The 27083-nt window shown below is 62.1% G+C and overlaps 5 protein-coding genes across 6 annotated transcripts in view; 4 read left to right on the plus strand and 1 right to left on the minus strand.

Moving 5' to 3' along the window:
- Positions 1-2897: 2897 nt before the first annotated feature.
- Positions 2898-3996, minus strand: TMEM256 (transmembrane protein 256). The gene is made up of 4 exons (XM_032839899.1): positions 3860-3996; positions 3542-3573; positions 3217-3297; positions 2898-3118 (listed from the first exon to the last, which is right to left on the minus strand). Exons 1-4 carry the CDS (start codon positions 3942-3944, stop codon positions 2975-2977), a joined length of 342 nt encoding a protein of 113 aa, XP_032695790.1. The 5' UTR covers positions 3945-3996; the 3' UTR covers positions 2898-2974.
- A 4011-nt stretch (positions 3997-8007) lies between these two features.
- Positions 8008-17684, plus strand: NLGN2 (neuroligin 2). The gene is given in 10 exon segments (XM_032839898.1): positions 8008-8170; positions 8172-8580; positions 12029-12079; positions 14206-14355; positions 14524-14709; positions 14837-15029; positions 15364-15960; positions 16759-17023; positions 17025-17264; positions 17266-17684. Coding segments are annotated over 10 exon segments (2508 nt in total). The 5' UTR covers positions 8008-8122; the 3' UTR covers positions 17635-17684.
- Positions 17685-20196: 2512 nt separating this feature from the next.
- Positions 20197-21545, plus strand: SPEM1 (spermatid maturation 1). 2 transcript variants are annotated; one of them, XM_032839935.1, is made up of 3 exons: positions 20197-20428; positions 20538-20595; positions 20780-21545. In XM_032839935.1, the coding sequence occupies exons 1-3, from the start codon at positions 20294-20296 to the stop codon at positions 21517-21519; spliced, it is 933 nt and encodes a 310-aa protein (XP_032695826.1). In that variant the 5' UTR covers positions 20197-20293; the 3' UTR covers positions 21520-21545. The 2 variants fall into 2 exon arrangements, with proteins under 2 accessions (XP_032695826.1, XP_032695825.1); XM_032839934.1 differs by having other exon boundaries at positions 20199-20437.
- Positions 21546-23354: 1809 nt separating this feature from the next.
- On the plus strand, positions 23355-25310 carry SPEM2 (SPEM family member 2). The gene is given in 5 exon segments (XM_032839944.1): positions 23355-23595; positions 23760-23817; positions 23969-25131; positions 25133-25168; positions 25170-25310. Coding segments are annotated over 5 exon segments (1536 nt in total). The 5' UTR covers positions 23355-23457.
- A 627-nt stretch (positions 25311-25937) lies between these two features.
- The window catches only part of SPEM3 (SPEM family member 3), a 4557-nt gene continuing 3411 nt past the window's right edge, over positions 25938-27083 (plus strand). Inside the window, exons 1-3 of the mRNA XM_032839896.1 lie at positions 25938-26140; positions 26283-26340; positions 26440-27083. The exon at positions 26440-27083 is cut by the window's right edge and continues 102 nt beyond it. Of these exons, the coding sequence (XP_032695787.1) occupies positions 26003-26140; positions 26283-26340; positions 26440-27083 (840 nt within the window). The 5' untranslated portion in view covers positions 25938-26002. The remainder of the gene's footprint in view (positions 26141-26282; positions 26341-26439) is intronic.

A 27083-nucleotide genomic window follows, 5' to 3' on the forward strand; every position in this document is an offset into this window, starting at 1 on the left:
CCCTTAGAAGAGGCCGACTTCTCAGCCCGAGCTCCCCACGCTTTGGCCCCCGGTATCCACATTTTTCACTACAACCCTTCCTGGTCTTGAAGCCATTCACCAAAGATTTTTTTTTCTTTTTTAAAGATTTTATTTATTTGACAGAGAGAGAGCACAAGCAGGAGGGATTGCAGTCAGGTAGAGAGGGAGAGGCAGACTCTCCGCTGAGCGGGGAGCCTGACACGGGGCTCCAACCCAGGACCCTGGGATCACGATCAGAACTGAAGGCAGAGGCTTAACCGACTGAGCCACCCGGGCACCCCTGGTCACCAGGAATTCTTTCAGGTCGCAAGTCCACTGGGCTCTCGTCTGCTTCAGGGCTGCCTCAAAAGCTCCTACCCTGGTCTGGAACACACCCCCGCCCCCTCACTGCATCCTTCAGGTCCCTACGGAACGTTTTCGCACACTGCAGCTGCTACAGGAGTCCAGAGCTCAGAAGGGACTAGGGCAGGAGACAGAAATCCTAGGTTTAAAAGTATTCAGATTATAACTGAAGATGGGGGCTCACGGAGATTACCCCAAAATCCTCCATTTAGAGAAACGGCCTGTACTTTTTCCGAATGCACATCTTCGGAAAAACTAAGCACGTGCCTCCAGCACACCACACAGATATGCACTCGATGAAACACACAAACATGGAAAGTAACAAAGCTGATGTAAAAATACATACACACAGGTGTTCTAACTCTTCATTGGAATTTGAAAACCATGGATCTAAACTGGGCAGCGAAGGGGAAGCTGGTAGTTCAGCCACAGCGAGAGGGAAAAGCAGGAGGAGTGACAGAGAAGCAACAGGTTGTCGGGGCGCCTGAGGGGCTCAGTCGTTAACATCTGCCTTCGGCTCAGGGCATGATCCCAGAGTCCTGGGATCAAGCCCCACATCGGGCTCCCTGATCAGCGGGAAGCGTGCTTCTCCCTCTCTCACTCACCTGCTTGTGTTCCCTCTCTTGCTGTATCTCTCTCTGCCAAATAAATAAATAAAATCTTAAAAAAAAAAAAAAAGGTTGTGTTCCGAGGACAGTGTGGCCAACTGTGTCCTGTGCTGCAGAGACTGAAGACAAGATTGAAAGCCATCCTCTGGATTGCGCAACCAGAGGTCCTAGCGAGTCACAGGATCCTTCCAAGGGCATTTATGGGGAAGAGATGGGATGGGAGACCAGCCGGGGTCGGTGGGTGATGTGTGAGCCTGAGTCCAGAACTTCCCTGAGCTCCCCAACTACCTGCTTGGATGTGAACCAGGCATTTCAGAAGCAGCCCATCCAACACCTGCCAACCTGCCTCCTCTGATCTGCCTGTTTTTCTCATCCGAGTAACAGCACCTCCAGCAGGTGTATAACCCGGAAGGCTCCCGCTCATTCAGCTCTTATATCCAGTCCATCAGCGGGTCCCATCAGCACCACCTTCGAAATGCATCTGACCTGGGCCCTTCTGACCATCTCTTCCACCCTAAGCCAAGCCACCACCATCATCTCGTACCTGGGCCTCCTCTCCTGCCTTCCTCCGATGGGTTCTCCAGGTCTTCTAAACGTAGATATCAGATCCTAGCATTCTCTGACTTCAAACCTTTTAACCATTTACTGCTGCGTTACAAATGAATTCCAAGTGCCTTACCACTCCTGGCAAGGCCCGCATGGGCATCCGGGATCTGGGGCCCTCGTCACTACCCATCAGCCTCACTGGTTTTGCCCCTTCTTCAGTGCACCTGATTTTCTCCTGCCTCAAGGATCTTAAACGGCTTCTTTGCAGTCTGTTCTGAAGGTTATTCTTCCTGTCTAGAATATGCTTCCCCTCGGGGCACCTGGGTGGCTCAGTTGTTAAATGTCTGCCTTGGGCTCAGGTCATGACCCAGGGTCCTGGGACTGAGCCCTGCAGCACTGTGCTTTCTGCTCAGCGGGAAGCCTGCTTGTCCTTCTCCCTGCTTGTGTTCCCTCTCTCTGTCAAATAAATAAATAAAATCTTCAAAAAAAAAATATATATATATATGCTTCCCATCCAACCTTGTACTTGATCAGCTCCTGCTTCAATGGACTTCCTCTGTGATGGCTTCCCACCCCCCCCCCCTCCCCTTCCCTACTCCACTACCCTACAGTCCCCCTGCCTCCCTGTTCTTTTCCTTCAAGCACAGAGCACAACTCACAATGACCCATTTGTACATTGAGTTGTTGAAATCCGTTTCTACTCCTAGATGAGCAACTCCATGGGGAAACGATGGCGTCTATCTTGTTCAGACTTAAATTTCCTTGTAATGTGTGTCTGACACATGATGACTAATTCACGGGCCCTGGCTGCCCCCTACATCTCTTCCGGTTCCCTACCTACCGTCGGTGCCTCACCAGCCTGCCTGGCCACCTTTTCTCACTCTCCTGCTTCAGAAATTCCGCCCACCCACAATGTTACTCTTCCCTTCCCCACCTCTGCTCGGGCACCATGAAGCATTTCCTGACTGCCCCCCGCATACATGATGATCTGCCCCTGTGCTGAACCCCAAGGTATTTTATAACTAATGGCCGTCCACCTGGGTGTCCTGACTGCTAGAGTGAGGGCTCCGTAAATCTGTGGGCTGCCAGGGCTGAAAACCACCACCCTAAAGTCATCTTCAAGTTCCCGTGAGCATCGGAACCACAGGATGAGCTTATCAGAACCCAGAATCCCAGGTGCCAGAGAACACTCCAGTAAGACTCTGTGTGGCTTCTAGCACTTTACAGCTCCCATGCCCTCCAGTCTAAGAACCTCGTAACAAGTCAACTTGAACTGAACAGAAGCCCCAGACCGAAGACTCGGTCTTAGGAAAGGGAGGGAGTCCAGAGGCCGACCATCCCTACCCTTCTTCCTCCAAGATGAACAAAGACTCAAGTGACTTTATTTGCCTTTCTCTTTTAATCCCCTCCCTGCTCCAACTCTCAAAGAAGGACCCAGAAAGCAAACACACGGAAGCTCAAAGAGCCAAGGCAAGCCAGCCCAAGATAAGCAGGCTCCCTCCCACCGGGGCCAAAGTCTGGATGCCGGGGTCTCCACTCAGAGCCTGGTAGTAAAAGCTGGTGCAGAATAAGGCGGTTCCCGAGGCCAGAAGTAACCCGGCCTGAAGGAGATACAAGAAGAACACAGGCCTGTAAGAGAAGGGCAGACCGAGCGGGAGCGGGTGGGGCTTGGTCGAGGTTAGGCGCGGGGTCAGATTACCCAGAGGGGTTTTCTGCAGTGGGGCACCCCTAAGAGGGCCAGGCTGTGTATGAAGTGGTGTTTGTTGGCCTTGTCAAACAGCTGTAAGGAAAAGAGAAAGGTGGTTGGGGGTGGGTGCCATTTCCCCAGCAACGAGGGAGCCTGGATCCCATTCGGCCCCCAACTCGAGTCGGGCTGGCCTCCCGCGCAGGCACCCACGGCTCAGGCCGGCCGCCCTCGGCACTCCGGGACCCCGCGCCCCGCTCCCCCGCGACTCCCCGCGGCGACCCCCGACCCTGGGCGCCCGGAGACCCGGAAGCGGGGAGCCCCAGCGCGGGTGCTTCACCTCCTTCCCGTAGGCATCCGGAAACTGGGCGCCTGTGGAGGGAGAGGCAGAGGTTACCCGTCGAAGCGCCGGCCTCGCCCGCCCCAGCTCCCGGCGGGACCCAGGGGGACCCTGGCGACAAGGAGTGTCTTCCACTCTGATTGGTGGAAGCACGCACGGGCACTGCTGGGAACCAAACCGGACCCGGCTGGAGGGGCTGTAAAAGGGCCGGGGCTCCGAGGGCTGTTTGGCACTTCCCCCAGGCCCCGCCCCTGCACTAGACGCCCCCACCTCCCGGCAACCGGCGTCGCAGTGTGAGCTGCGTCCCCAGCCCCTGACCGTGCGCCCCGTAGGAGGCCAAGCCCAAGGCCCCGGCTCCCGACAAGGCGCCCAAGCGGCGGAAAGCAACACCCGGGCCGGCCATGGCAGTGGACGGTCACGCGCTGGACGAACACCGCCCAGGCCACCCGAGAGGCCAGCCAATCCCGGTCTCCCATGCAAATGAAGTCCACAAGTGCCCAATCCAGGCCGTGTTCATTTCAGCGCCCGGGTCCTCACCCGGGTACCTGCGCCTTTGTAAAACCTCTGCTGAGTGGCGAAGCCGTCTGGCGGGCGGAGAAACGGGAACCAATTAGCGGCGGAGGAGCCGAGCGCTGAGGGGCGGGGCTGGGAGGCGGGACTAGAGGATTTGCGTCACGGATTGGCCCACTTTCAAAGTTGATCGCTTCTTCTAACACCTACCCCCCCACCTCCGGCCAATTTCCAAAGATCCCGGTCCCCACGCAAAGTTCCGCCCCTTTCCCCACTGGCTCCTCCTTTCCAGCTTTAAACCAGACCCACTCCCAAAAAGAGGCGGCCGCTCGGATAGCCAAGCCCCACCCATCGCCGTCAAACCCCGCCCACTGTCGAGATGGTTCCTCCCACAGCTGCAAGGCTCCGCCTTCTTCGCATGATGCTCCGCCCCCTATAGGCTCCCCACCGACCCCCGCGCCCCCAACCCGCCAACCCCCAGAGCCCCGAGGGTGGGAGACCTAGGGAGGGAGGATGTCTCCACCCTGCCCTGGCCCGTTTCGTCCACCCGTCTGTCTGTCCGCTCCCGCCCCCTTCCACCGTCTCCAATCCCCCCACACTCTGGAGGGCGGGCGGGCGGGCAGGCGGGTGCGAGCGAGGGGTGTGCGCCGCTCTCTCCGCAGGGGGCGGGGGAGGCGGCCGCGCGGTGACGCGCGGGGCTGCTGCGGCTGCTCCGCCGGCGGATCATCACTCTCGGGCTGGGATGGACGCGGGGCGGGTGGGCCCTGGCGCGCGGAGCCAGGAGTCCGGGCCTCCTGGCTGCTGAGCGTCCCCCGAATCCTCCCCCTTACCCCCGCTTCTCCTCCTAGGAGCCCTGTCGACCCCCACCCTGGGGCTTCAGACTCGACTCCCGCCCTCCTCTGACTCCCTGGACCTCCCCCTCCCGCCCGCCCTCGGGATCGACTAGATCCCTCCCCCTCCCCGAGGATTCCGGCTGGATCCCGGCCCCTGCACCGCAGATCCTGCGCTCCCGGGCTCCTGGCCCCTGGGGATTGCCGTGGACACCTCCTCCCGCACCCGATCCCTTAGGATCTTCCGCCTGTACCACCTTCTGGTCCCTCGAAGACGGCCCACGGAGCCAGTGGATCCCCAATCCAGTCCTTTCTTGTTGCCCCTTCTTCGCTCTTCCGGCCCCACTGCGGGGTTCCCTGTTCTCGGGTTCCTCCTGACCCCATCCCCTACCTCTCCTTTCCCCGGGGATCGACTGGATCCCGGCCCCGCCCCCCCGGGGCTGGGGCGATCCCCCTCCCCCGCCCGGTGAGGCGCTGCGGGCGGGGGCTGGGCCTGCGGGGCCGCGGGGGCTCAGAGGCCGCCGCCCCCCCTCCCGAAGCCCGTCCGCCCCCTACTCGGAGCCCTGGATGGAGGCACCACGGCCCCAGGGCTGAGCCAGGTAGGAGCTAAGCCGGGCCGGGAGGAGGGGGGTGCGTGGCGGTCCACTGGGGTCTCCTTTTCCCCATCTCTCTCCCTGCGCCTGGTTTCCCCCCAGCCTGCTCTGTCTGCGTGTCTCCGCCTAGGGATGCTCTCGCCGTGTCTCTGCGTCTCGGTCTCTTTGTCTCTGCCTCTCTCCAGCCCATGAATGATCCTTTGAATGGGCCCACAGACCCCGTGTGTTCCCATCTCCCCCTCCCCCTCCTCCTCCCCTTCCCGGCCAAGCCATTTTCCCCACTGCAGGAAGGGGGGGGGGCTGCGGCCTGAGCCCCACTCCCTCAATTCTCCCCGGCTGGGGGAGTCAGGCCCGGGCAGGAATGGAGAGAGCAAGGCAGAGGGGGATAGGGAGAAGGAGGGGGAGTAAGATGTGGCAGACAGAGATGGGGAGAGAAAATGGGGGAGACAGAGGTAGGAAAGAGGGGAGAGGGAGAGAGAGAGAGAGAAGGGGCTTCGGGGAGAAACGTGGGGAAGAGGTTTGAAGGAGAGAGATGAGAAACGGGCGAGGAGGGAGATGTAGAGGAGAGAGATGGAAAAAGACTGAAGGCAGAAGCCGGAGCAAGCTGGAAGAGGCCGGGAAAGATGCTCTCAGGGAGCGCTATGGAGGGGAGAGCGATGGGGGGAGGGCTCCAGTGGGAGGGAAGAAGGGAAAGAAGCTGGCAGTCAGGAGGCCCGCGGCCCAAAGTACCTGAAGTGGGGGGGGGGGGCAGAGTCAGACCGTGTTAGTAGGAGGGGGTGGGGGGGTAGGGATATGGAAGCAGAACACAGCCCTGCATGGACAGAGGAGATCCTGAGGGAGCCAGCCCCAAGCCCCCTCCTGCTGATGGGGGACAGGAGCTTAAGAGGACCTGGAGAGGGGGAGGGCATGACTGGGTGTGTGTGGTAAGGATTCCTGTGTCCTCATCTCTGGAATAAATTGACACCTGCAGAGAGCCTGGCTCCGAAAAGCCCGCGTCAGCAAACAGCTCTGGCGGCTGCGGGGTGGGGGGGTGCAGGGGTGCTTGCTGAAATGACCTGGGTGTCTGCCCCTTTGGTCGGATCTTGTCTCTCTTCCTGCCCCTGCTGTCCTGAGCATCCAGGCATCAGGACAGCAACTGTGGGGGGGGGCTGGCAAGGGGAAGGGGAGGTAAAGAGCTGGGATGGGACTAGAAGAAAGCCGAGGTTTGCCCCCAGGACGTGGGTCAGAACGCCATGCGTGGAAGAGGCATCTGGGCTCCAGGGCTGTTTGAGACTGTCCGGGCGGGGGGGTGTCGGTGGCTGCATCTGATGCCCTCCAAACCCACCTCAGCACCCCTTCTCCCCAGCCAGAGGCCTGGTCACTAGGGCTAGGCTCTGATTGGCCGACAAGGGGCAAGAGGCGGGTCTTTAGGGTTCTCTATGCCCCAATCTCCCTCTCCCCTCAACATATACACTTCTTTCTCTCCGCTAAGGTTGGGGAAAACTCTAGTATTCTCACTCACGCCTCTGCCCTCCTGCCCTGAATGGACCCCATAACCAAACCAGCCCCTTTCCCTCTTCCTCCAGACCCCCTCCAGGGTTAAAGCTGCAGCCGGTTGCCGAGGTAACATTGCGGGGCAGCATCCCGTCGCCCAGCAACCGGCTGCAGGATCACGCATCTGTCCCTGGATTTGCCCCTCCAGCAGCATCCCCTCCCTGCTCCAGCCCCTGCCTCAAGGCACCTTAACTTCTGATGGAAGAAACGAGGAAGACCTGGGGGGAAAGGGATCCGTCCCCTCCTCTGGTGCACAGATCCTTAGGGAATGGGCTGTTGAAGGGAGGAAAATGTGCTTGGACTGTGTGGCCCCAAGAATGGCCTGGAGTGGCGGTTCAGTGCCCTGAAATTACAGCTCAGGAGTAATTAACACGTATAAACAAACCCGCTACTTCCTGCTGATTAATGACTTGGTATTTTTATTTTCTCTTCCTTGTCTATCTCATCCCTCCCAGGGAGGTGGGAACTGGGACTCCTGAGTCCCCAAGGAGAGCCTGCCTGGGAGGGATAAAGCAGCTGGAAGGGCGGTGGGGGGGTGGGCGTGCGGGGTCCAGGGAGCTGGCCCTCCTCCTCTGGTTCTGTCCTGGGCGTCTATCACGTCCCCACCCTATCCCCTGCCTTAGACTTTTCTATCTGGGTCCCTGCTTTGGGGATGGGGGTTGCTGGGGTTGGTGGGGGCGGCAGGGGGCCTGAGGGTGGCAGAAGGGGGGCAACTTGGTCTGAATTCCAAGTCACTAACCACTTGTCTCTTGTTTCCCTGTTCCCTTCTGTCTGCCCTGTCCGATTTCCCTTCCCTTCTTCCACTTCTCTGTATTTTTCTGTCTGTCTGTCTGTCTGTCTCTTGCACACCCCATCCCTCCACCCTGCAGTCCGGGCCTGCCTTCACCTTCTCCCACTTCCTTCCCCTTCCCCACCCCTTGCCCCCTCCATGGAGAGGAACAGACCCTCTCTCTGTCCAGTCTAACCCAGGTCCCTCCCCACCCCCCTCCTCCCTCCTTTCCCCCGCCCCCTCCTCCCTACTGGGGCGAGGGGGGGCCTCCCTCCCTCTCCCCCCCCCTTCTCTCTCTCTCCGAGGGGGGGGGTCCCGGGGAGGGAGGGGGGGTCCCCCGATCAGCATGTGGCTCCTGGCGCTGTGTCTGGTGGGGCTGGCAGGGGCTCAACGGGGGGGGAGGGGGTCCCAGTGGCGGCTCCCCGGGGGGCCCGGTCCTGGGCCTCAGCAGCCTCGGGGAGGAACGCTTCCCAGTGGTGAACACGGCCTATGGGCGAGTGCGCGGTGTGCGGCGCGAGCTCAACAACGAGATCCTGGGCCCCGTCGTGCAGTTTTTGGGCGTTCCCTACGCCACGCCACCCTTGGGCGCCCGCCGCTTCCAGCCGCCCGAGGCCCCCGCCTCGTGGCCCGGCGTGCGCAACGCCACCACCCTGCCGCCCGCCTGCCCGCAGAACCTGCACGGGGCGCTGCCCGCCATCATGCTGCCCGTGTGGTTCACCGACAACTTGGAGGCGGCCGCCACCTATGTGCAGAACCAGAGCGAAGACTGCCTGTACCTCAACCTCTACGTGCCCACCGAGGACGGTAAGGGCGCGGGCACCAGGCTGGGCACCCCGAGGACGCAGCCCACACGCGTGCACGCAGACCCTCCACCCCGTGGCACTGGCCCGGCCCCGCAAGAGGCCGCGGGTCCCTGCAGGCTGCGCGGCCCCTCCCAGGGTGGGACGGGGCCCTGCCAGGCAGTCGCAGGAACGCTCCTGCAGACAGCCACCCTGGAAGGTCCTGGTGCCCGCAGGGTGAGCCACAGGTACCAAGCTGGGCTTAAAGACCCCATCCCCGCCAAGGCACACGCACACTGGCTCCCGATGGGTAGCGGGCATTGGAAGCATCTCGCCCTGCCTAGACGCCCACTCCGGCCACTGCTCCACCTCCCACCCCAGGCCTGGGCTTGTCCCTGAGCAGTACCCCCTTTGGTTCCTTCTACAGCTCAGAGACAACAGAGAAGTCTCCTTCTTCCTCCCTGGGTGCACAGGCACCCTTCTGTGTGTTGCACCATTGCCCGCCCAGCACCAGCCCGAGCTTAGTGCCCTTTCCTTCCAAAGCTCTGTCCCCTGATCCCTACACAGCCCCCCTCATTCACAGCACAGCCCACCCATCCTCATGAGAACATCTTTCCCTCCGGGCTCCCCCCACTCTAACAGACTGGCTCTGCTGGGGAAGGAGTTGTCCCGTTCACCCCCTGCCCCCGCAGTGCTCCCAGCCCCCAGCACAACATCCTGGAAGGTTGTCCACCAGCCAACCTTCAGCCCCGGGAGTATGTCTCACAGTACCTGCCTGTCTCCTGCTGAGGTGCTCAGCCCAACTTCAGCCTGCCCCAAGGCCAGCCTCATGAACAGCCCCATGTTATCCTTCTGACTCTCCGTATCACTGCTCCAGAACACCCCAGCACTACCACAGGGACCCCCCACTCCTACAGCATCCCCCGCAGGCCGTTTTCTGCCAACTGTATGTACACACAGGCCTGGTACCCAGGAACCCCTGTACGGGCACCGTATGCCCCCACTACCCGCACGTCAGGTGTGCACATACCACGATACCCCGGGAACCACAACTCGTCAGCATGCGGGGTCAGGAACCCCACCAGCCTGCACACTGACCACGTGCTCCAACGCCCACATAGCCAGATGCCCAGTGCCCGCACTTAGCACACACCCCAGCGCCTCTCGGAAGCTATGGACCCTATTGCCCGCTTAGACCCGTGCTCGCCAGTATCCCCGGATACAAGTCATGTGTCCTAGTAACACCCCTACAGAGACCTTGGCCCTAGTAACCTTCTATGTGGCCACTCACACCACAGCCCCCAAAGCCCTCAACACTTCCAAGCATCGCTTACACCAGCTCTGCCTAGAGAACCCCTGTGTACCAGCTCGGGCTGGGACAGCACGCCCAGCAAGCTTATACCCTCCCCGCAGATCGAGCACTCGAACACCTCACTCCCAGCTGCTCGGGTATCGCCGTCCACTCCCTATCAGCCGTGCACCCTAACCCAGTCCCACCCCTCCCATGGTAACCATGCCTCCGCAACCCAGGCCCGCAACGCACACAGGATCCCCTGCTCCAACCCCATCCCCATTCCAGGCACCCTGATCCACTCTTCACCCCAGTACACTCCAGACGCCCTCCCCAACACCGTCACACCCTCCACGGGAGAGCCATCCACTCCACATCCCCCTGCCCTCTCATGGGCCCCCTGCCCCGGCAGCCTGCCCTCCACAATGGCCTCTGAATCATTTGCCCCAGGACCTCCGCACAGCCTGTCCATCTCCGTGCTTTCCACTCGTGGGCTCTCCCCCGGGCTCCTGGCTCCTCGTAGGCTGTCCACGCCGGTGTTGCCCTCTGTGGGCTATCCCCTCGCCCCTCACATGGACCATACATTCCAGACTTCCCACCAATGAGCTGTCCAGCCCAGCACCTCCAGACACAATGTCCACCCTGCCCCCACACCACCTATGCCCACACCTTCTGTATTTTTAACCATCGCTTATCACAGACCTGCCTGGGGCCTGACACATGCAGGTGATCTCACTGAATCTTCACACCAGCTCTGCAAGGAAGAGGTTGACTCAGGCATGAGCACACACACACACACTCACACATTAATCTCATGCTCACTCGTGCCCTGCTGACTTCATCCCCATCCCCATCCTGTTGTAGAGAACAGACCCCAATCCTAATGGGTCCCTATGGGGCCGTCATCACCAGTTGGGAGAAGCCTTCCAGAGGCTGGCCTGGACCTCGATGACCCATCCCTCTCCATGCCAATGAGGAGAAGCCAATCAGTGAAGGGAACCCCCTCTGCTTTCTGGCTTCCGGCTTTTCGCCCCGACCGATTCCCCCTTCTGCAAGGAGCCTGGGACCAAACTCTGAGCCCTGCCTGGGGTCTTTCCGTGACCAGGGGCACACTTCATACCTGCCAGCACCTCCTGGCCCCTTATGTGTCAGGGTGGCTCAGGGCGCTGTGTTTCCTGTTCCCTATTTGTGGACTGAACCCCAAATTGGGGAGGGGGGCTTTCTGGCATTAGAGCAGTGTTGGGCCGGGGGCTGGGTGGGCCAGGGGGCAGGAGGTGCTCATGTCCCCGGTGGGGCGTAGACTGTTCTCCGTGCGGGGAGAATAGGCCTGGGTGAGGGCTGGGCTTGGGGGGTGCCGAGGGAAGAGGTGGAGAGGAGGGCAAGACCTGATGACCCCTTTCCCTGCTTTGCCCCACATCGGGGAGGTGGGGTGAGAAGCCAGGTCCCCAAGTGCGGATGGGAGAGGAATGCTGGCCAGGTGAGAGGCTGCTCAGGGGGACAGGCAGCCCTTGCTGACCTGGCCCCAGCACTCCAGTGGGGAGCTCAGGGCTTGAAGGGCTGTGAGCTGCAGGGGCGGGCGGCCCCCAGTCCCACCCTACGCTCTGCCTTTCAGATCTTCCAGATGGGCCCTTTCTGCTGCTGCCCCTCCCTCGCAGCCTGGGGGAGCAGGCAGGTGATGGGCTGGCCCCAGAGAGGGCCGGGCGTGAGTGGAGGCGCTGGTGGCACAGCTGGCGGCACAGCTGGCCGTGGCCTCCCCGGCTTGGGGCTTGGGGCTTGGGGCTTGGGGCTTGGGGTGGGCCTCCCCTCCCCACCCCACCCCCACCTCTAACACCATTTCGTTTCCAGCAATTAGCAAACACGTCTCCAAGCCAAGTCGCTATGTCTTAAAACAGGCCTCAGCCCACTCAGGCAGCCCACCCCACCCCCCAAACCCAGCCTTTTCTTTGGGGCATGACTTTTTCCGGGGAGGGGAAACAAATTTGGGTTGTAGAAAACGTTTTTCTCTTTTCTTGGTTTCTTTTTCTTGCAAACGAATTTTGCTTTTTTTGGCTTATTTTTTCTGCCCTCCACCCTCCCCTTTTCTGCTTTCTGTCCTCCCCTCCCCATCCACCACCTCCCCCCCGACCCCCATCTTTCCCCACAAAATTGTCCTTTTTTCTCTGTTTTGTGTTCCCGGTCTTAGGTCCGCTCACAAAAAAACGTGACGAGGCGACGCTCAATCCGCCAGACACAGGTAGATTTAAAAACCCCGCTGCTGCATGTGGTTGCTGATTAGAGGACGCTCAAGGCCCGCCCCTAACTAAATACCCCTCCCACCCCCGCGGCCCTCAAGGCCCCCCCCAGTCGTTTCTCCCAACTAAAAACGAAAAAGAAAAGAAAAGAAAAATTTGTAATAATTGGAAAAAAGAATTACGAAAACTTCAAACGAAATTTGAACAATGTTGGACCCATTAGTGAACCTGCAAGCAAAGCCAAACACGGCCAAAATCTAAGTGAAAAAAGAAATTGGAATGTCAGAGGGGGGAAAAAAAAACCACCAAAGAATTGGATAAAACGTTTAGAGTTCAGCAGCAATTTGGACTGTTTGGAAACTTGCGATATGTAACATTTGAAAAAACAAAACAAAACAAAACCAACTTTAATTTGGAGTAAAACTACATTTAAAAAAAAAACAATTTAAGTTGGCAAATTGATGGCACCATTGAAATGTCAGAAACAAACCTAAAATTTTCAAAAGCCTGTCAGATGCAGAAAACGCAAACATTTGAAGCGCATTAAAGAATCTGGAAATTTTTGAAAACAGGGCCCAATATCTTGAAGTTTCACCACAAAATTTTGAAAAAAAAATGCAAAAAACTTTTTTCTTTTTTTCTTTTTTTCAAAAAAAAAAAAAGGATCTTTTTGGTTTTTTGGTTTTGGTTTTTTGGTTTTGGTTTTTTTTTCTTTTCTTGTTGAATCTGCCCCCCCGCCCCCGAGAGCTTCTCGCTTTTTGGTTGTTGTTGTTTTTTTCTTTCTTTCTTCTTTCTTGATCCTGTTTTTTTGTTGTTGGTTTTGAATTTCTTGTTGCCCCGGCCCCCCCTCCCTGCTCCTTCCCTTTCCAACCCCCTCCTCCCCCAACACTGGGAGTGGAGGTGCAGGGTGGGGAGGAGGGGTTTAACTGAGGACTTGAAGAGAGGGCCTTGCAGGGAGGAGGCTTCCACCTGAGTCTGGCTGGAAGGCCACCAAAGGTTCCAGAAGGAGGGCAAGAGCAGGGTTTGGGGAGGACACGGAGAGGGTAGAGCCCACCAGGTGGAGGGAGGTGGCAGAGAAGGTCTTAAGAGACTGGAGGCCACAAGCTGTCTGCAGGGGTGGGGGGAACCTCTCAGTGTCCTATGGGCTCACCTTCTGGCAGGAGAAAGTTTCTAGCGGGAGGACGGAGGTGAGCAGAGCCGCTGGGGACTTGGAGGCCCAGGCTAGTCAGGGATTGCGAGTGTTGCGAGAGAGGAGGGCCTGTGGGCCATGGGGGACCCCAGCCGGGTGCCGTGGTGGAATCATGGGGGGCTGCTAAGAAGGTACTTGGTATTGCCTTGGGGGCCATGGCAAGCCCTCCCAGACTCCCCCCTCTTCTGGAATCCGTCATGTCTCAGCCCAGTGATTCATGGGATCCTTTGGGGACAGGGCAAGAGGGGCGTCCGGTGCAGAAGCCAGGGTCAGGCCAGTGTTGGGGGGGGCAGGCCTGGGACTAAAGAGCTGTACCCTGGCTTTATCAAGCAGGCTTTTTCCCACCCTGCGTCCTCCTACCAGGGTAATTAGGCTGGGGGTTGCCATGGTAACTGGGGAGGTGACCTAGAAAGGAATTAGGGCAGGGAGGAGACCAGGCCCCCAGGGACCCTAGGCTGGCACCCCTCACCCACAGACCGGGCTGCCACGTGGACCTGAGACCCAAGGCCTGAGTCCGAGGAACCGCCCTGACCCTTCCAGCATCTCTAGTGCTAGAGTCAGCCTCGGGAGTTTTTGCTCTTCCTCCGAGCAGGAAGGAGATTTGCTGTGTGTGTGTGGGGAGGGGGTCCCCTGCATCCAGCAGATGCCCTGGGGAGGGTCGCCCCCCCCACCTCTTAGGCTTCTTGGAAGGTCTGTCTGGCATTTGGAGGAGTGCCGTGGTGCAGGCCGGCAGGAGGTGGGGTGGGACCTTTGGCCAGGGCTCCTGGGGAGGGAGGGAGGGGAATCCGGTCTTGCCCCCCGCAGGGACGGGAGAGACATGTCCCCTGAGCTCCGGGCTGGTCCTCTGCAGGCCCAGGAGCTGGGCGGTGCTGGGGCCGGTCTGACCATATTCTTGTCCCCCAACCCTGGCCCACCACCGCCCGCCCCCTCCCCACACAGATATCCGGGACTCCGGGAAGAAGCCAGTGATGCTGTTTCTGCACGGTGGCTCCTACATGGAGGGGACTGGGAACATGTTCGACGGCTCCGTCCTGGCTGCCTACGGCAACGTCATTGTAGCCACGCTCAACTACCGGCTTGGGGTGCTCGGTGAGGGCGGGCAGCCACTCGAGGGCCTGGAGTCTGGGTGGGGCAGGGGGCAGTGTTCCTCTAGACGGGGCAAAAGAAGAATGGCTTCTGGGCTGGACGGAGCTGCCCAGAAGGGGGGTGAGGGTGCTCTGACACCCCCAGGAAGCCCCTTTCCTCCTGTGCTTCCAGGCTTTCTCAGCACCGGGGACCAGGCGGCCAAAGGCAACTATGGACTCCTGGACCAGATCCAGGCCCTGCGCTGGCTCAGTGAGAACATCGCCCACTTTGGGGGTGACCCCGAGCGCATCACCATCTTCGGATCAGGGGCAGGGGCCTCCTGTGTCAACCTTCTGATCCTCTCTCACCATTCAGAAGGTACGCACCCCCCCCCCCACTGTGGCCTGCCCTTCCCATCCCCATTCCCACACGCCCACCCCACCAGGTTCCCCCTTCCCGCCCTCGGCAGAGGCAGCCCAGCCTGAAGCCCGCCCTGTCCTGTCAGGGTTGTTCCAGAAGGCCATCGCCCAGAGCGGCACGGCCATCTCCAGCTGGTCGGTCAACTACCAGCCGCTCAAGTACACGCGGCTGCTGGCGGCCAAAGTGGGCTGCGACCGGGAGGACAGTGCGGAGGCCGTGGAGTGCCTGCGCCGGAAGCCCTCGCGGGAGCTGGTGGACCAGGACGTGCAGCCCGCCCGGTATGGGGGTGGGAGCGGGCAGGGCTGGGCCTCCACTTTCCTTGCCAGTTCCCAGGACGTTGAGGGTGAGAGGTGCCCGCGGGCGTTCCGATCGGCTTCAGGCCCCTCTGCCAGCCCAGCCTCCTTCCCTCGGGAGCCCGCCCCAAGTGCAGGCGCCCAAACAGAGCAAGGGTGCATGAGGGGCCACGAGGCGCATCAGGGAAGACTCCCCAAAAGGCCACGTGCCCCGAAGGACTCAGGAGATTTCACCCAGGGCAGAAAGAAGGGCCCGGCAGGCTAGGAGCTGAGAGGAGGCCAGGGAGAAGGTGACGAGACCCTGACCGCTTCTCCCCAGCTACCACATCGCCTTTGGGCCCGTGGTGGACGGTGACGTCGTCCCCGATGACCCTGAGATCCTCATGCAGCAGGGGGAGTTCCTCAACTACGACATGCTCATTGGCGTCAACCAAGGAGAGGGCCTCAAGTTCGTAGAGGACTCCGCGGAGAGCGAGGACGGCGTGTCCGCCAGCGCCTTTGACTTCACCGTCTCCAACTTTGTGGACAACCTGTACGGCTACCCGGAGGGCAAGGATGTGCTTCGGGAGACCATCAAGTTCATGTACACGGACTGGGCCGACCGGGACAATGGCGAGATGCGGAGAAAGACCCTGCTGGCACTCTTTACAGACCACCAGTGGGTGGCACCGGCTGTGGCCACCGCCAAGCTACACGCTGACTACCAGTCCCCTGTCTACTTTTATACCTTCTACCACCACTGCCAGGCCGAGGGCCGGCCCGAGTGGGCAGACGCAGCGCACGGGGACGAGCTGCCCTACGTCTTTGGCGTGCCCATGGTGGGTGCCACCGACCTCTTCCCCTGCAACTTCTCCAAGAATGATGTCATGCTCAGCGCTGTGGTCATGACCTACTGGACCAACTTCGCCAAGACTGGGTGAGGGCCAGTGGGGCTGGGGGGGCCCCCCTGCAGGCCAAGGCGCGGGCACACACCCCCGCCATCCTTAGCGCCCCGCCCCCCACTCCGCATACGGTCATTCCTCCATCATTGCCTGGGCTTCCTTGCTGGCTTCAGCTCCGGGTCTGTCTCTCTGGGCCTCTTCCTCCCTCTCTCCGGGCATTCTGTTTTCCTTCTGATGCCCTGGCTTGCGTCTCTGTGTGAGAGTTTGTGTCTGTCACTATTTACATCTCTCTCTCTTTGAATCCACTGATTCAAGCTTTTTGCTTGCTGCTCTCACCTTGGCTGGCTGTCCCCTGCCTCTGTCTCTCCGTTCCTAACCGTGTCTCTCTCCCTCAGTCTCAGATTCTGCCTCTCTCGCCAGCTAGCTCCCTGCCCGTCTCTGCCCCTCTGTCCTCATCTCTGCCTGCCTCCGCCCCTCCAACCTCATCTCTGTCTCTGCCCCTCCAACCTCATCTCTGCCTGTCTCTGCCGCTCTGTCCTCATCTCTGTCTCTACTCCTCAGTCCTCATCTCTGCTGTCTGCCCCTCCCACCTCACCTCTGCCTGTCTGCCCCTCCCACCTCACCTCTGCCTGTCTGCCCCTCCCACCTCACCTCTGCCTGTCTGTCAGTCCCTGTCTCTTCTGCCTCTCCCTTCTTGCTTCTCCGCCTTTCCTTCTGTCTCAGGGCCCTCTTGCCCCCCGCGTCTCTGTGGGTCTCCCTGCCCACCCCTCCCCCACACATGCGCCCGGGCCTCCCCCTCACTCCTCCTTCGCCCCGCCCTCCTGTGCCCACAGCGACCCCAACCAGCCGGTGCCACAGGACACCAAGTTCATCCACACCAAGCCCAACCGCTTCGAGGAGGTGGTGTGGAGCAAGTTCAACAGCAAGGAGAAGCAGTACCTGCACATCGGCCTGAAGCCGCGCGTGCGCGACAACTACCGCGCCAACAAGGTGGCCTTCTGGCTGGAGCTCGTGCCGCACCTGCACAACCTGCACACGGAGCTCTTCACCACCACCACGCGCCTGCCCCCCTATGCCACGCGCTGGCCGCCGCGCCCACCCCCCCGGCGCCCCAGGCACGCGCCGCCCGCCGCCGCCGGCCACGCTGCCGCCTGAGCCGGAGCCCGAGCCGGGCCCCCGCGCCTACGACCGCTTCCCCGGGGACTCCCGAGACTACTCCACCGAGCTCAGCGTCACGGTGGCCGTGGGCGCCTCGCTCCTCTTCCTCAACATCCTGGCCTTCGCCGCGCTCTACTACAAGCGGGACCGGCGGCAGGAGCTGCGGTGCCGGCGGCTCAGCCCCCCCCGGCGGCTCAGGCTCCGGGGTGCCGGGCGGGGGCCCCCTGCTCCCCGTCGCTGGCCGCGAGCTGCCGCCCGAGGAGGAGCTGGTGTCCCTGCAGCTGAAGCGGGCCGGGGGCGTCGGGGCGGACCCCGCCGAGGCCCTGCGCCCCGCCTGCCCGCCCGACTACACCCTGGCCCTGCGCCGGGCCCCGGACGACGTACCTCTGCTGGCCCCCGGGGCCCTGACCCTGCTGCCCAGCGGCCTGGGGCCCCCGCCGCCCCCGCCGCCCCCCTCCCTGCACCCCTTCGGGCCCTTCCCCCCGCCGCCCCCCACCGCTACCAGCCACAACAACACGCTACCGCACCCCCACTCCACCACTCGGGTATAGGGGGAGGCTGGTGGGGGAGGCCCCCCTCCCCAGCCCTCCCCGCCTCTGCTGCTGCCGCCATCGCCGTCGCCGTGGCCATGGCCGCCGCCCTCGGGGGGCAGTGCCGCCCAGAAGGCAGGGAGGAGGACTGGCCACAGGCTTCTCGCTCTGGAGATGCCCCGCGGTGGGAGCACCAGGTGGACATGGGTTTCTGCACCGGGATGTGTGTCTTTCCCATGCCAAGAGGCCCGTCCTCTTCTCTGGACCGGGGCCTCAGAACAGCTGGGGGGAGTTCCGGCCCCTCCATTGGGACACCAGTCTTGGGTGTGTGGAAACGTGGACGTGTTTTCCCACGTGGAGGCGTGTTTTCCCACGTGGAGGCGTGCTTTCTCACGAGGGGGTGTGTTTTCCCATGTGCAGGGTGAGGTGTTTTTTTTGCCGCCCTGGACACATGTTGGCCCCCTCAAAAGAATTCCTGCGGGGATTTGTACCCCAGAATCCCATTCCCTCCTGCCTTCTCCCCCTCCCCCCCCCCCCCCCCCCCCCCCCTGGGGGACCCCGGGGAAGTGGTGTGTCCCCGGACAGTGCCCCTTGGGAAGGAACCGAGGAAATCAAGTCGCCCCCCCCCAACTCCCACTGTGTGCCCCCCCACCTGCCCCAGCGAAGCATGTTTATCCCCCGTGGCCGATGTCAGATGAAGCCGGTGCTCTGGGTGGGATTCCCTGCCGGGGGAAGGGAGGAGATCCGTGCGTCCCTGGGCTGCCTGGGAACTTGTTTTCCCACCGGTCCAGGATACATCTCTCTGAGTGGAAACATGTTCTTGCATGTGGATGTGTGTTTTCCCATGCAGACAGCCCCTTTCCCGCCAGCTTCCCCCCTCCCCATGGTCCCCCAGACCTGAGGCCTAGCACTTAGCTCCTCCCCACCCAGTAGGTGGGAACAGACTTCAGACTGACTGAAGCGGAGCGGGGAGGGTACAAATCCTGGGGGCAGACCACGGCTGGTCTCCCCCACCCAAAAGCTGCCAAGTCTGGGGGGCATGGCATGCCACCCACGGAGGCCATGCATGTTTGACCAAAGCCCTCGCTGGGGTCTGAGAACAGCCTTTCCCTCAGTTCTCAGACTACTGCTCATCCGTGCCAAACTGGATTAGGTGGGTTTTGGGGGGAGACCCCCAAAATGTTCCAAGGATCCCCCAGGCCTGGGCCAGGGCAGGTAAATATGGGGACAAATGGGATATGGGGCACGGAAGTGGCAGCGAAAGGGGTCCTGCCTGTGTCTCTCCTCCCTTCCCTGTGTCTCATCCCTCCCTCTCTGCCTCAGTGTCCCTCCTCTCTTCTCTGTCTCCCTCCTTGAAGCCATCCAGTGTCAGTGTCAGAACACCTTCTCCCCTTAGCCACCCACCCCTTCTTTGACGAGGCCCCCCTTCCCTCAGCCAGGGCTGAAGGAAAGGAGCCGCGGAAAGAGGGCACAGGGGGAAAGGCTTCACGGGGCAGGCTGGGGAGAGAATGAGGTCAGCAGTGCTGAGAACAGATGGAGGGGGCGGTGGGATGGGGCTTGGGCAGACAGCAGCAGGGCGAATCTGAAAGGTCGTGTGCGGGTGACAGCCCCAGAGAGGAATCGCCTGGGGAGAAAGGGTTTGGGCCTCTGGGGAGAATGGTGTCAGGTAGGGTTTTAAGGGACACCAGTGGAGGAAAGTCCTTATCTGCCGGGGGCGGGTTCGTTAGTGCCAAACTTTAATAGGGGGTGGGGGGCTGTCTTCCACTGACACCCAAATCCGGAATCCCTGGTCTTGGCTCCCCAGAACTCTGCCTCCTGACTGTCCCTTCTCCCACCTTCCCCCATGGAAACTTAGTTCTTTTATGACCCCTCCTCTTGCCTGGTCTAGCTCCTCTCCAAATGGCCATGCCCTCTAAATGCTAGGGACCTGGGCCCTGAACCTTGTAGACAGACGCTCCCCCCCCAAACTGGGGCATGGGAGGGGGGCTGGGGGACCCCATGATTCAGCCACGGACTCCAATGCCCAGCCCCTCTCCCCAGAACAACCCCCAGACAATCCCACATCCCTGCCCCAACCCTTCGCGGCTCTGTACACATTTTTAAACCTGGCAAAAGATGAAGAGAATATTGTAAATATAAAAATTTAACTGTTGGTTGTGCCTGCTGTGGTGGGGCAGGGGGCGCTTCGAGGAACTAAGCCTCAGGTCTTCCACTCGGCCGGTGAGGGAGAGGGAGGTGGTCTGAGCCCACAGCCCTTTTCGGGGAGCAGCTCAGAGTGCAGAAAGGGGGGAGTGGGTGCTGGGGTACAGTTGCCATGGTAGTGGGGTTGTGTGGGGAGTTCTGATCGGGGCTCAGGTGTGCGCAGAGGCCTGAGGCTGGTATAAAGAAGGAAGAGTCTGCGCTCGTAGGGGCAGACCCCCGACAGGCCAGGGGGCGCACGGGCTGGTCCAGGCGACAGGCATGCCAGGTGAAGGGTTCGGCCTCTGCCAAGGCCTGGGCCCAGGCTGGAGGGCCACCCACGAGCCCAAGACGCTGCCTCTTGGCACATTGTGAGGGAGTGCCCCGGCATCATTGTGACCCGCTTGCCCCCAGGAGCCCCTGGGGCAGGCAGGCAGGCTGGTGGATACTGTGGGCACAGTGGGCTGGGGGCCTAGGGGCCCCGGTGGCCCTAGGGACCCCCATGGCCATGGCTGAGCGGCCACGGCCCGGGTGGGCGTCGTATCACAGCTCCAACAGCAACAACTGTCAGGACCTGGGCAACTCCATCCTGTTGCTACTGGGTCTCGTCATCTGCATTAATATTAGCATCAACATGGTGACGCTGGTCAGGGTGGGGCCAGGCGGGTGGGCGCTGGCCGGACGGCGGCGGCGGGAGGCCTGGTGGCCAGGGCCGGCCCGGGGTCATTGTGTCCTCCCTCACCCAGCTCTGGCGCAGACTCCGTGGCTTCTTACACCAAGTGTTCCACATTGTTTATGAGAAAGGTAAGCGGGGGGGCCGGGGGTGGGGGGCGGGGGGCACAGGAGAGGCAGGAACCTGGCGAGCCAGCCCTGAGCCAAAGCAGGCCCCTTCCCCTCCTGCTTTCCCCTCTCAGCGGTGCAGCCTCCCCCCTGCTCCTGCATACCCGCCAGCCTTCCCACCAGCCTCCCGCCTCTCCTTGATCTACAGAAGCTTCTAAGCCATCCTCCCCGGGGAAGCCGCCCCAGCCTCCGAAGCAGAGCGCCCCTGCAGTCCACCTCCGATGTACCATGGACCCTGTGAAAATGACCGTGACCCCCCCGCCCAGTCGCCGCCACCGCCACCGCCGTTCTTCAGGCCGCCGTGCCCACCGCCCGGCAGCCTGGGTCCCCGACTCGGACGACGAGGAAAAGCCCCCACACCAGCACCCAGCAGTCTGCTCCCACCACTGGGATCAGCCCGTAGACTGGCAAGGCCTTCAGTCCACGCAGGGGTTCTGGGCTCCCTGGCCCCAGGACACCGCGCAGCCCCCTCCCCAGACCATTCGCTTCCAGCAGGCCGTGGAAGGTGGGCCCCTCAAAGCGGAGATGCGCTCAGAGCTAGGCCTCGAGGCCTACGTGTACCCGGTGAACCCCCCGCCCCCCAGCCCACAGGCCCTGAGCCACAGGAACAGCGGGGTGGGGCCGGGGGCCCAGGCTGAGCCGGAGCCGTGCGCCCCCCACCCTGCGGCCCCGCCGCCGGTCCTGGGCCCTGCCCACGTCCCCGACATCCCCCGGCGCCGCTCCTCGGGCCGCGTAGTATATGACGCCCGAGATGTGCGGCGGCGGCTCCGAGAGCTGACCCGCGAGGTGGAGGCCCTGTCCCACTGTTACCCCCTGGGCTCCCCGTCCAGCAACGCCGTCGAGGGGACGAACAAGGGCTGGGTGTACCGTTCTGTGACAGAGAGGTGACTGGGACGAAAATAAAAGGAAAAGAGGAGGTGGTCCGCGGTGGTGTTGGGGAAGCTAGGGCCCCCACAGAGGTCCCAGTGACTCAGAGAAGGGTCTCCCTGGCCACAGGGGCCTCAGGAGCCCCAAGGACCCTTGTCAACCTCCTGGCTTCCCTGGGCCCTGCCCGCAGCTCTCTCCTAGCCCCTGATGAGGCAGGTTCCCACCTGCCGCTCCCCTGTTTTCTTTCATGCCCAGAGCAGCCCCCCTAGGTCCCGGCCCAGATCCTTAAGCTGACCTGCTCTAGAGGGGAGAACCCATCCCTGTGGCCCTAGCTCCTCAGCGGCCTGGTTTTGGCCAGAGCCCAGGTGGGCTGCAGCCCCCAGGTGTGATGTGCGCCGCCCCCGCCCCAAGCTCTGGTTTCATTGAGCGGGGCTGCTGGGAGGGAGGGCGTCCAGGCCTCCCCACACCCCAGTCAGGACTGGAAGCTCCTGTAGCCGTGAGCAGGCTTAGAGCCAAGGACCACACGGGGGACATTCTCGAGGGCTACCCTCTGAGACCTCGCTGCTGCGGTTAGCACCTGCCTGTCACCGAAGAGGAGACCGAGGCTCAGGGAGGAAAAGTGACTTATTCACGGTCATGTAGTCAGCCCGGCCCCTCAGGCTCCCACCTGCCTCAGTCGACCACGGGAACTCATCAGAGCATCCCAACCACACGCCAGCAGGGGAACGCAGGCCCTGCCCTGCTCCTAGACGGCCCGCGTCGCACGCACACATGCACGCGCATGCACAGACATGCGGACATGCACGTGGCCACCCGTGCGCCTGGGAACTGAAGCCACGTGAGTGCGCCCCGGCTGAAGGCCACGGACCCCACCTTCCGTAGCAGATGCGTGCGCAGAATGTGGACAGACAGGCCTTCTGTGAACCGGCCTGTTGCTCTGTTTGCTTTCAGCCGACATCATCGATCACTTTGATTCCGTTCAGTGAGTATCGAGCACCCATTATGTGTTTAGGGGCTCGAAGGGGAACGCCCACCGGGTGTTGCCTTATTTCCATTGAGTTGTTCACCCATCATGCAGACAAATGACTCAAGGGCCCCCGGGCGCCACTTCCAGGGGCCCCAGTGATGAACCTGCTTCTGAACAAGTCTCCTTTGTCAACAATGACATGTCTGTGCTTTGTGAATTTCAGGAGGTTTTCTTAAGGGGGCATCTAACAGTTCTCTGGCTGGGAGGGCTAGGTCAGTGGGAGGGCAGTTGGTTAGGAAGGAGAAAGAGCACGGTCGGGGGTGGTCCCTGGCAGATGAAAGCAACTGCGGCGAGTGGGAAGTCAGTCTTGCTCCAAAGCGAGGGGGCCAGTGGGCTTGGTGACCACACCGTGTCGCCTGCAATCCTTGGCCGGGGGGGGGGGGGGGGGAAGGTAGGTGCTAGAGGAGTCATCGCAGGGAAATAGGAAGGACGGGGAGGGAACGGCACAGTGGGGTGACCCCGGAGGGGACTCTTGCTGTCACCCTAGCTGCTGGCCTCAAGTAGGCATGGGTCGAGGGGACCAACTCCACAAGCTGCCTTGATGTCTCATGAGAACGACGACTTGGAGTAAATTCTTTATGGACCGTTCAAGCCCTGTGAAAACTGTCTTACAACTATAGCGACCCTATTTTCAACTCACGAATCCGGTGGCGACTTAAGCAGGCCCCTGTGGGAGACAGAGACAGATTGAACTCTGGGATATCCGGGGACGGGGGCCCCATCAAGTGGCAGCCAAGGGCAGCCATGGCCATCTAAGGGCGAGCTGAGGGGATAAGAGTGGCCACCTCTGCATTGTGACTCCCCACAATGTGCCTCATTATGACCCAGACCCCTCACCAGCTGGTAGCTGTCCCCAGGTCCCGGCATGAGTACAGTGTGGTCGGGGCTTGGGGGGGGGGCGGTGGCCCAGGTGGCCCTAGGGCCCCCCCGCCATGGAAAACCAGCTCTGGTATGACAACGTGGGGTGCTGTAATCAGTATCAGGAACATCCGCAGGATCCCGAAGATGTGCTGCTGCTGCTGGTGGGCCTCATCATCCTGGTGAACATCGCAATCAACGTGGTGACCATGGTCAGTGCTGGCGGCGGGCCGCCCCCACAGGCAAAGAGGGTGTGGGGGGGTGCCTGCACCTGCAGGTGTGTGCTCTTGGCTGGGAACCAGGTAGGAGTGTGGCGGGGGCAGGGGGGCGGGTAGAGAGCCGCCCGGTCCTCACTCCCGCCCCCCCCCACCCCCAGATGTGGCATGGGCTCCAGAATGCCTTAGACAAGATGACCCCTCGGATTAATCAGAAAAGTAAGTATGGCGGCAAGAGAGGTCAGGGACACGGCCCCCTTCCTCCCACCCCAACGTCACCAGCACAACCCAAGAAACCCATACCGTCCTGCTCCCAACCCCGAGCTCTTTTGACAGTCGTCCCGACCTCACAGACTCTTGTCACCCCCAGATGAAACCTCCCAGCCTTGTGAAAGTCCCACCAAGGATCCCCCTGCCAAGCCCCAAGACGTCCACGTCCACTGCACCCTGGAGCCCATGGAAGTGAAGCTGGCCCAGCCGGTGTGCTACCCGTCCTCCTCCTACCACCATCTCCGCAGCTCCCGCTCCTGCCGCCGCCGCCGCCCCTGCCGCCGCCGCCCCCGCAGCCGTGGCCCCCGCCAACACCACGGCCACGGCCACCGCCACGGCCACCACCACCACCACCACGACTCCTGCAGCCACCAGTGGGGGCCGAAGAACCAGAAGCATTTCTGCCAAAACCGCTCAGCCTTCCGCAGCCACCGTCAAGGCCGCAAGATGTCCCAGCTGCGGGTGGTGCCCTCCTTCGGGGGGGACCTGGACTCCTACCTGGAGGAGGAGGACCTGGCCTTCCCACACCCCAAGTACCCACGGGGCGGCTGGGGAGGGCTTTACCCACAGAGGGGCCTGCCCTCCAGCGTGGGGCTGTGGGGCCGCCGGGGCGGGATCCTGGCCAGTCTGCCCCCACCCTCCCTCTACCTCTCACCGGAGCTGCGCCGCATGCCCAAGCGCGTGGAGGCCAAGTCGGAGCTGCGGCTACAGTCCTGCGGGCCCCACTGCTCCCAGTCCCGGGTCTGGGGCAGCATGGAGGTAGAGCAGTGGGCCTCTCCTCCACCGCCCCTCCGCCGTCTGCCCCCCAATCCCTCCTGGGTCCCCACAGGGTTCAGCCCTTACCCCTCAAGCGGCCAGCTCCTCTATGACTCCTGGGACCAGCGGCGGCGGGGCCTGGAGGGCTCCGAGCCCCCGCCTGCCCTGGTGCCCCGGGGCTCCCGGCCCGAGGCCCGCGAGCACTACTCCCCCCAGGCGCACCGGCGGAGCGTCCCTGGCCACGCTTACAGCCAGCCCAGCCGCAGCCCGCACCCATCCACGGGCCACCTGAGCTACAACGCCCGCGAGCCCCACGAAGTCCGGCGCCGGGCCGCCGAGTGGGCTGAGGCACTGCCGGCGTGGCACCCTCTGACGACCTCCACCTCCCTCACCATGCTGGGCGAGACCACCTACCAACGGGCCCCGGCCCCCTGCTCGGCCCTGCTCCCCCATTCCTCCCAGCCCCTGCCCGAAGCCCAAGTCCCCGAGCCCCCCCCAGCCCCAGCCCACCTTCCTGCCGCTCAGCAGGAACCCGGGGGGGCACTGCCAGCTGCCAGGTCTACGACAGCCTGGAGCTAAAGCGGCAGGTGCAGGAGAGCCGAGCGCGGGCCAACTCGCTGCCCCCACCCTCTGCCTCCGCCTCGAGGCCATCGCTGCACCGGAGCCGGACCGGGAAGCTTCACTGACACTGGGGCCTGGGGGCGCACGGAGAGGCAGGAATAAAGAACAATAGAGTTCGGGAAGCACTGTGGTGTCTTCTGCGTTTGGGAAGGGCCCCTCCTCCTGTCAGCCTGCGTCCCCGTGGCTGTGGCCTCCGTCTCCCCTGGCAGGACCCTGGTCCCACCCCATGCCCTACGAGGCTCTTGCAGCCGGGAGACCGGGAGACAGCCACCACCCGTGTCTGAGCAGCTCTGGGCGGCTGCCCTCCCCGGTCCATAAGTGGGCTCCGCGACTCAGCCCCACACGACACGGTGAAGGTCAGATTCCAGGCCGGTGCGTCCTACCTCCACTCAGATCCAGGGCCACTGCCCCATGGAGGGCAGGGAGAAGGCCAAGGCTCTGAGGCCAAGGTCTTCCCAGCCTCGGGAGTGTTCGAGGGATCGAAGTAGGGCAGTGAGGGAACAGAGGAGGAATGAGGGCCCCAGGGCAGGGCGCTGGCTTCCAGTCCCGCTGGACTTTGGGGGCTCAGGTGAGGAGAACCTGGTACCAGAGCAGGCTGTCCTAGGCCCTCCATTTCCTCCCCTCCCTCATTGTGACCCAACACCTGCCCCATTGTGACCCAGTCCCTCGCCCCCCTCCCCCACGAGAGGAGTCTGGCTCCTAGTGAGTATGTGGGGGCCACGGGGGGGGGGCCCAGGTAGTCCTGGGACCCCCGGCCATGGGTGAGCGAGCCCACCACGGAGCTCAAGTGTGCTCTGGCACCAACCCCAGGAAGTGCCAGGACCTCGGAGACTCTATCCTTCTGATTCTGGGCAGTGTCATTTTGCTCAACGTGGGGATCAACGTGGTGACTCTGGTCAGGGCGGGGGCAACAGGGTTGGGGGAGCCTCACGGTGGGAAGGGGCCAAGGTGGGTGGGCTCCCGGGATGGGGCTGAGCACGGGCTGGGCGGCAGGGCTCACCGCACGTCCGGGCTCCCCCCTCTCCTGCTCCCCTCAGCTCTGGAGGCATCTGAAGAGCTCCCTGCGGATCCTTTTCCATCATTTTTTCCCCAAAGGTGAGTGGACCCCAGCAGGGCCTCAAGGAATGTGGGCCCGTCCCCTCTCTCAGCCCCTCAGGAGCCCTGGCCTTGCCCCCCTCCCCACTGTGCCCGCAGACAAGCATCCCAGCTGTGCAGGCGGCCATCCCATGTGCACCCGCTGCTCCATGGACCCCAAGAACCTGTGCTCGAGAGTCTCCTCCCGCTTCCACCGTCGCCCCGGCTTCCTGGCCGGGCACCCTAACCATCTCAGCTCCTGGATTCCAGACATGAACGGCGAGAAAGCTTCTGGGTGCTGCTGGGTGCCGCCTCCGTGTGGGCACACCGGTGCTCCCGTGGACGCTCCCTGGGGACCGTGGAAGGAGGGGGTGATGGGAGCTGGGGAAGCCCCCCAGGTCACAGCCTTAAAGGCACAGGCCCCCTTTATCTCCAGGCACCAGACACCTTCCCAGTTCCCCAGGATGAGCACGGTGGACGTGGTTCCCCTCCTCTTGCCCCATGAGAGCAAGACCAACACCCCAGACTATGACCCACCCCGTGCCCCCGCCCAGACCCACACCCACTCCCCAGCCCATACTCCTGAGCACACCACAGCCCAGGCCCAGACCTCCTTCCCAGCCCATGGACCTGAGCACACCACCCCCAGGGCCCAGACCTCCTTCTCAGTCCACACCCCTGAGCACACCACCCCCAGGGCCCAGACCTCCTTCCCAGCCCATGGACCTGAGCACACCACCCCCAGGGCCCAGACCTCCTTCCCA

This window comes from Lontra canadensis, unplaced genomic scaffold, assembly GCF_010015895.1.
Source record: "Lontra canadensis isolate GAN:19392208 unplaced genomic scaffold, GSC_riverotter_1.0 scaffold110, whole genome shotgun sequence".
Taxonomy (NCBI): domain Eukaryota; kingdom Metazoa; phylum Chordata; class Mammalia; order Carnivora; family Mustelidae; genus Lontra; species Lontra canadensis.

Excerpts from the sequence above, each read along its gene's own strand:
- TMEM256 (XM_032839899.1), bottom strand. The coding sequence starts at position 3,944 with ATGGCCGGCCCGGGTGTTGCTTTCCGCCGCTTGGGCGCCTTGTCGGGA. Across the intron at positions 3,574-3,859 it reads GGCCTCCTACGGGGCGCACG|GCGCCCAGTTTCCGGATGCC; the intron begins GTCAGGGGCTGG and ends CTCCCTCCACAG. Across the intron at positions 3,119-3,216 it reads ACTGCAGAAAACCCCTCTGG|GCCGGGTTACTTCTGGCCTC; the intron begins GTAATCTGACCC and ends TATCTCCTTCAG.
- SPEM1 (XM_032839934.1), top strand. The coding sequence starts at position 20,294 with ATGGCCATGGCTGAGCGGCCACGGCCCGGGTGGGCGTCGTATCACAGC. Across the intron at positions 20,438-20,537 it reads GCATCAACATGGTGACGCTG|CTCTGGCGCAGACTCCGTGG; the intron begins GTCAGGGTGGGG and ends TCCCTCACCCAG. Across the intron at positions 20,596-20,779 it reads CCACATTGTTTATGAGAAAG|AAGCTTCTAAGCCATCCTCC; the intron begins GTAAGCGGGGGG and ends CTTGATCTACAG.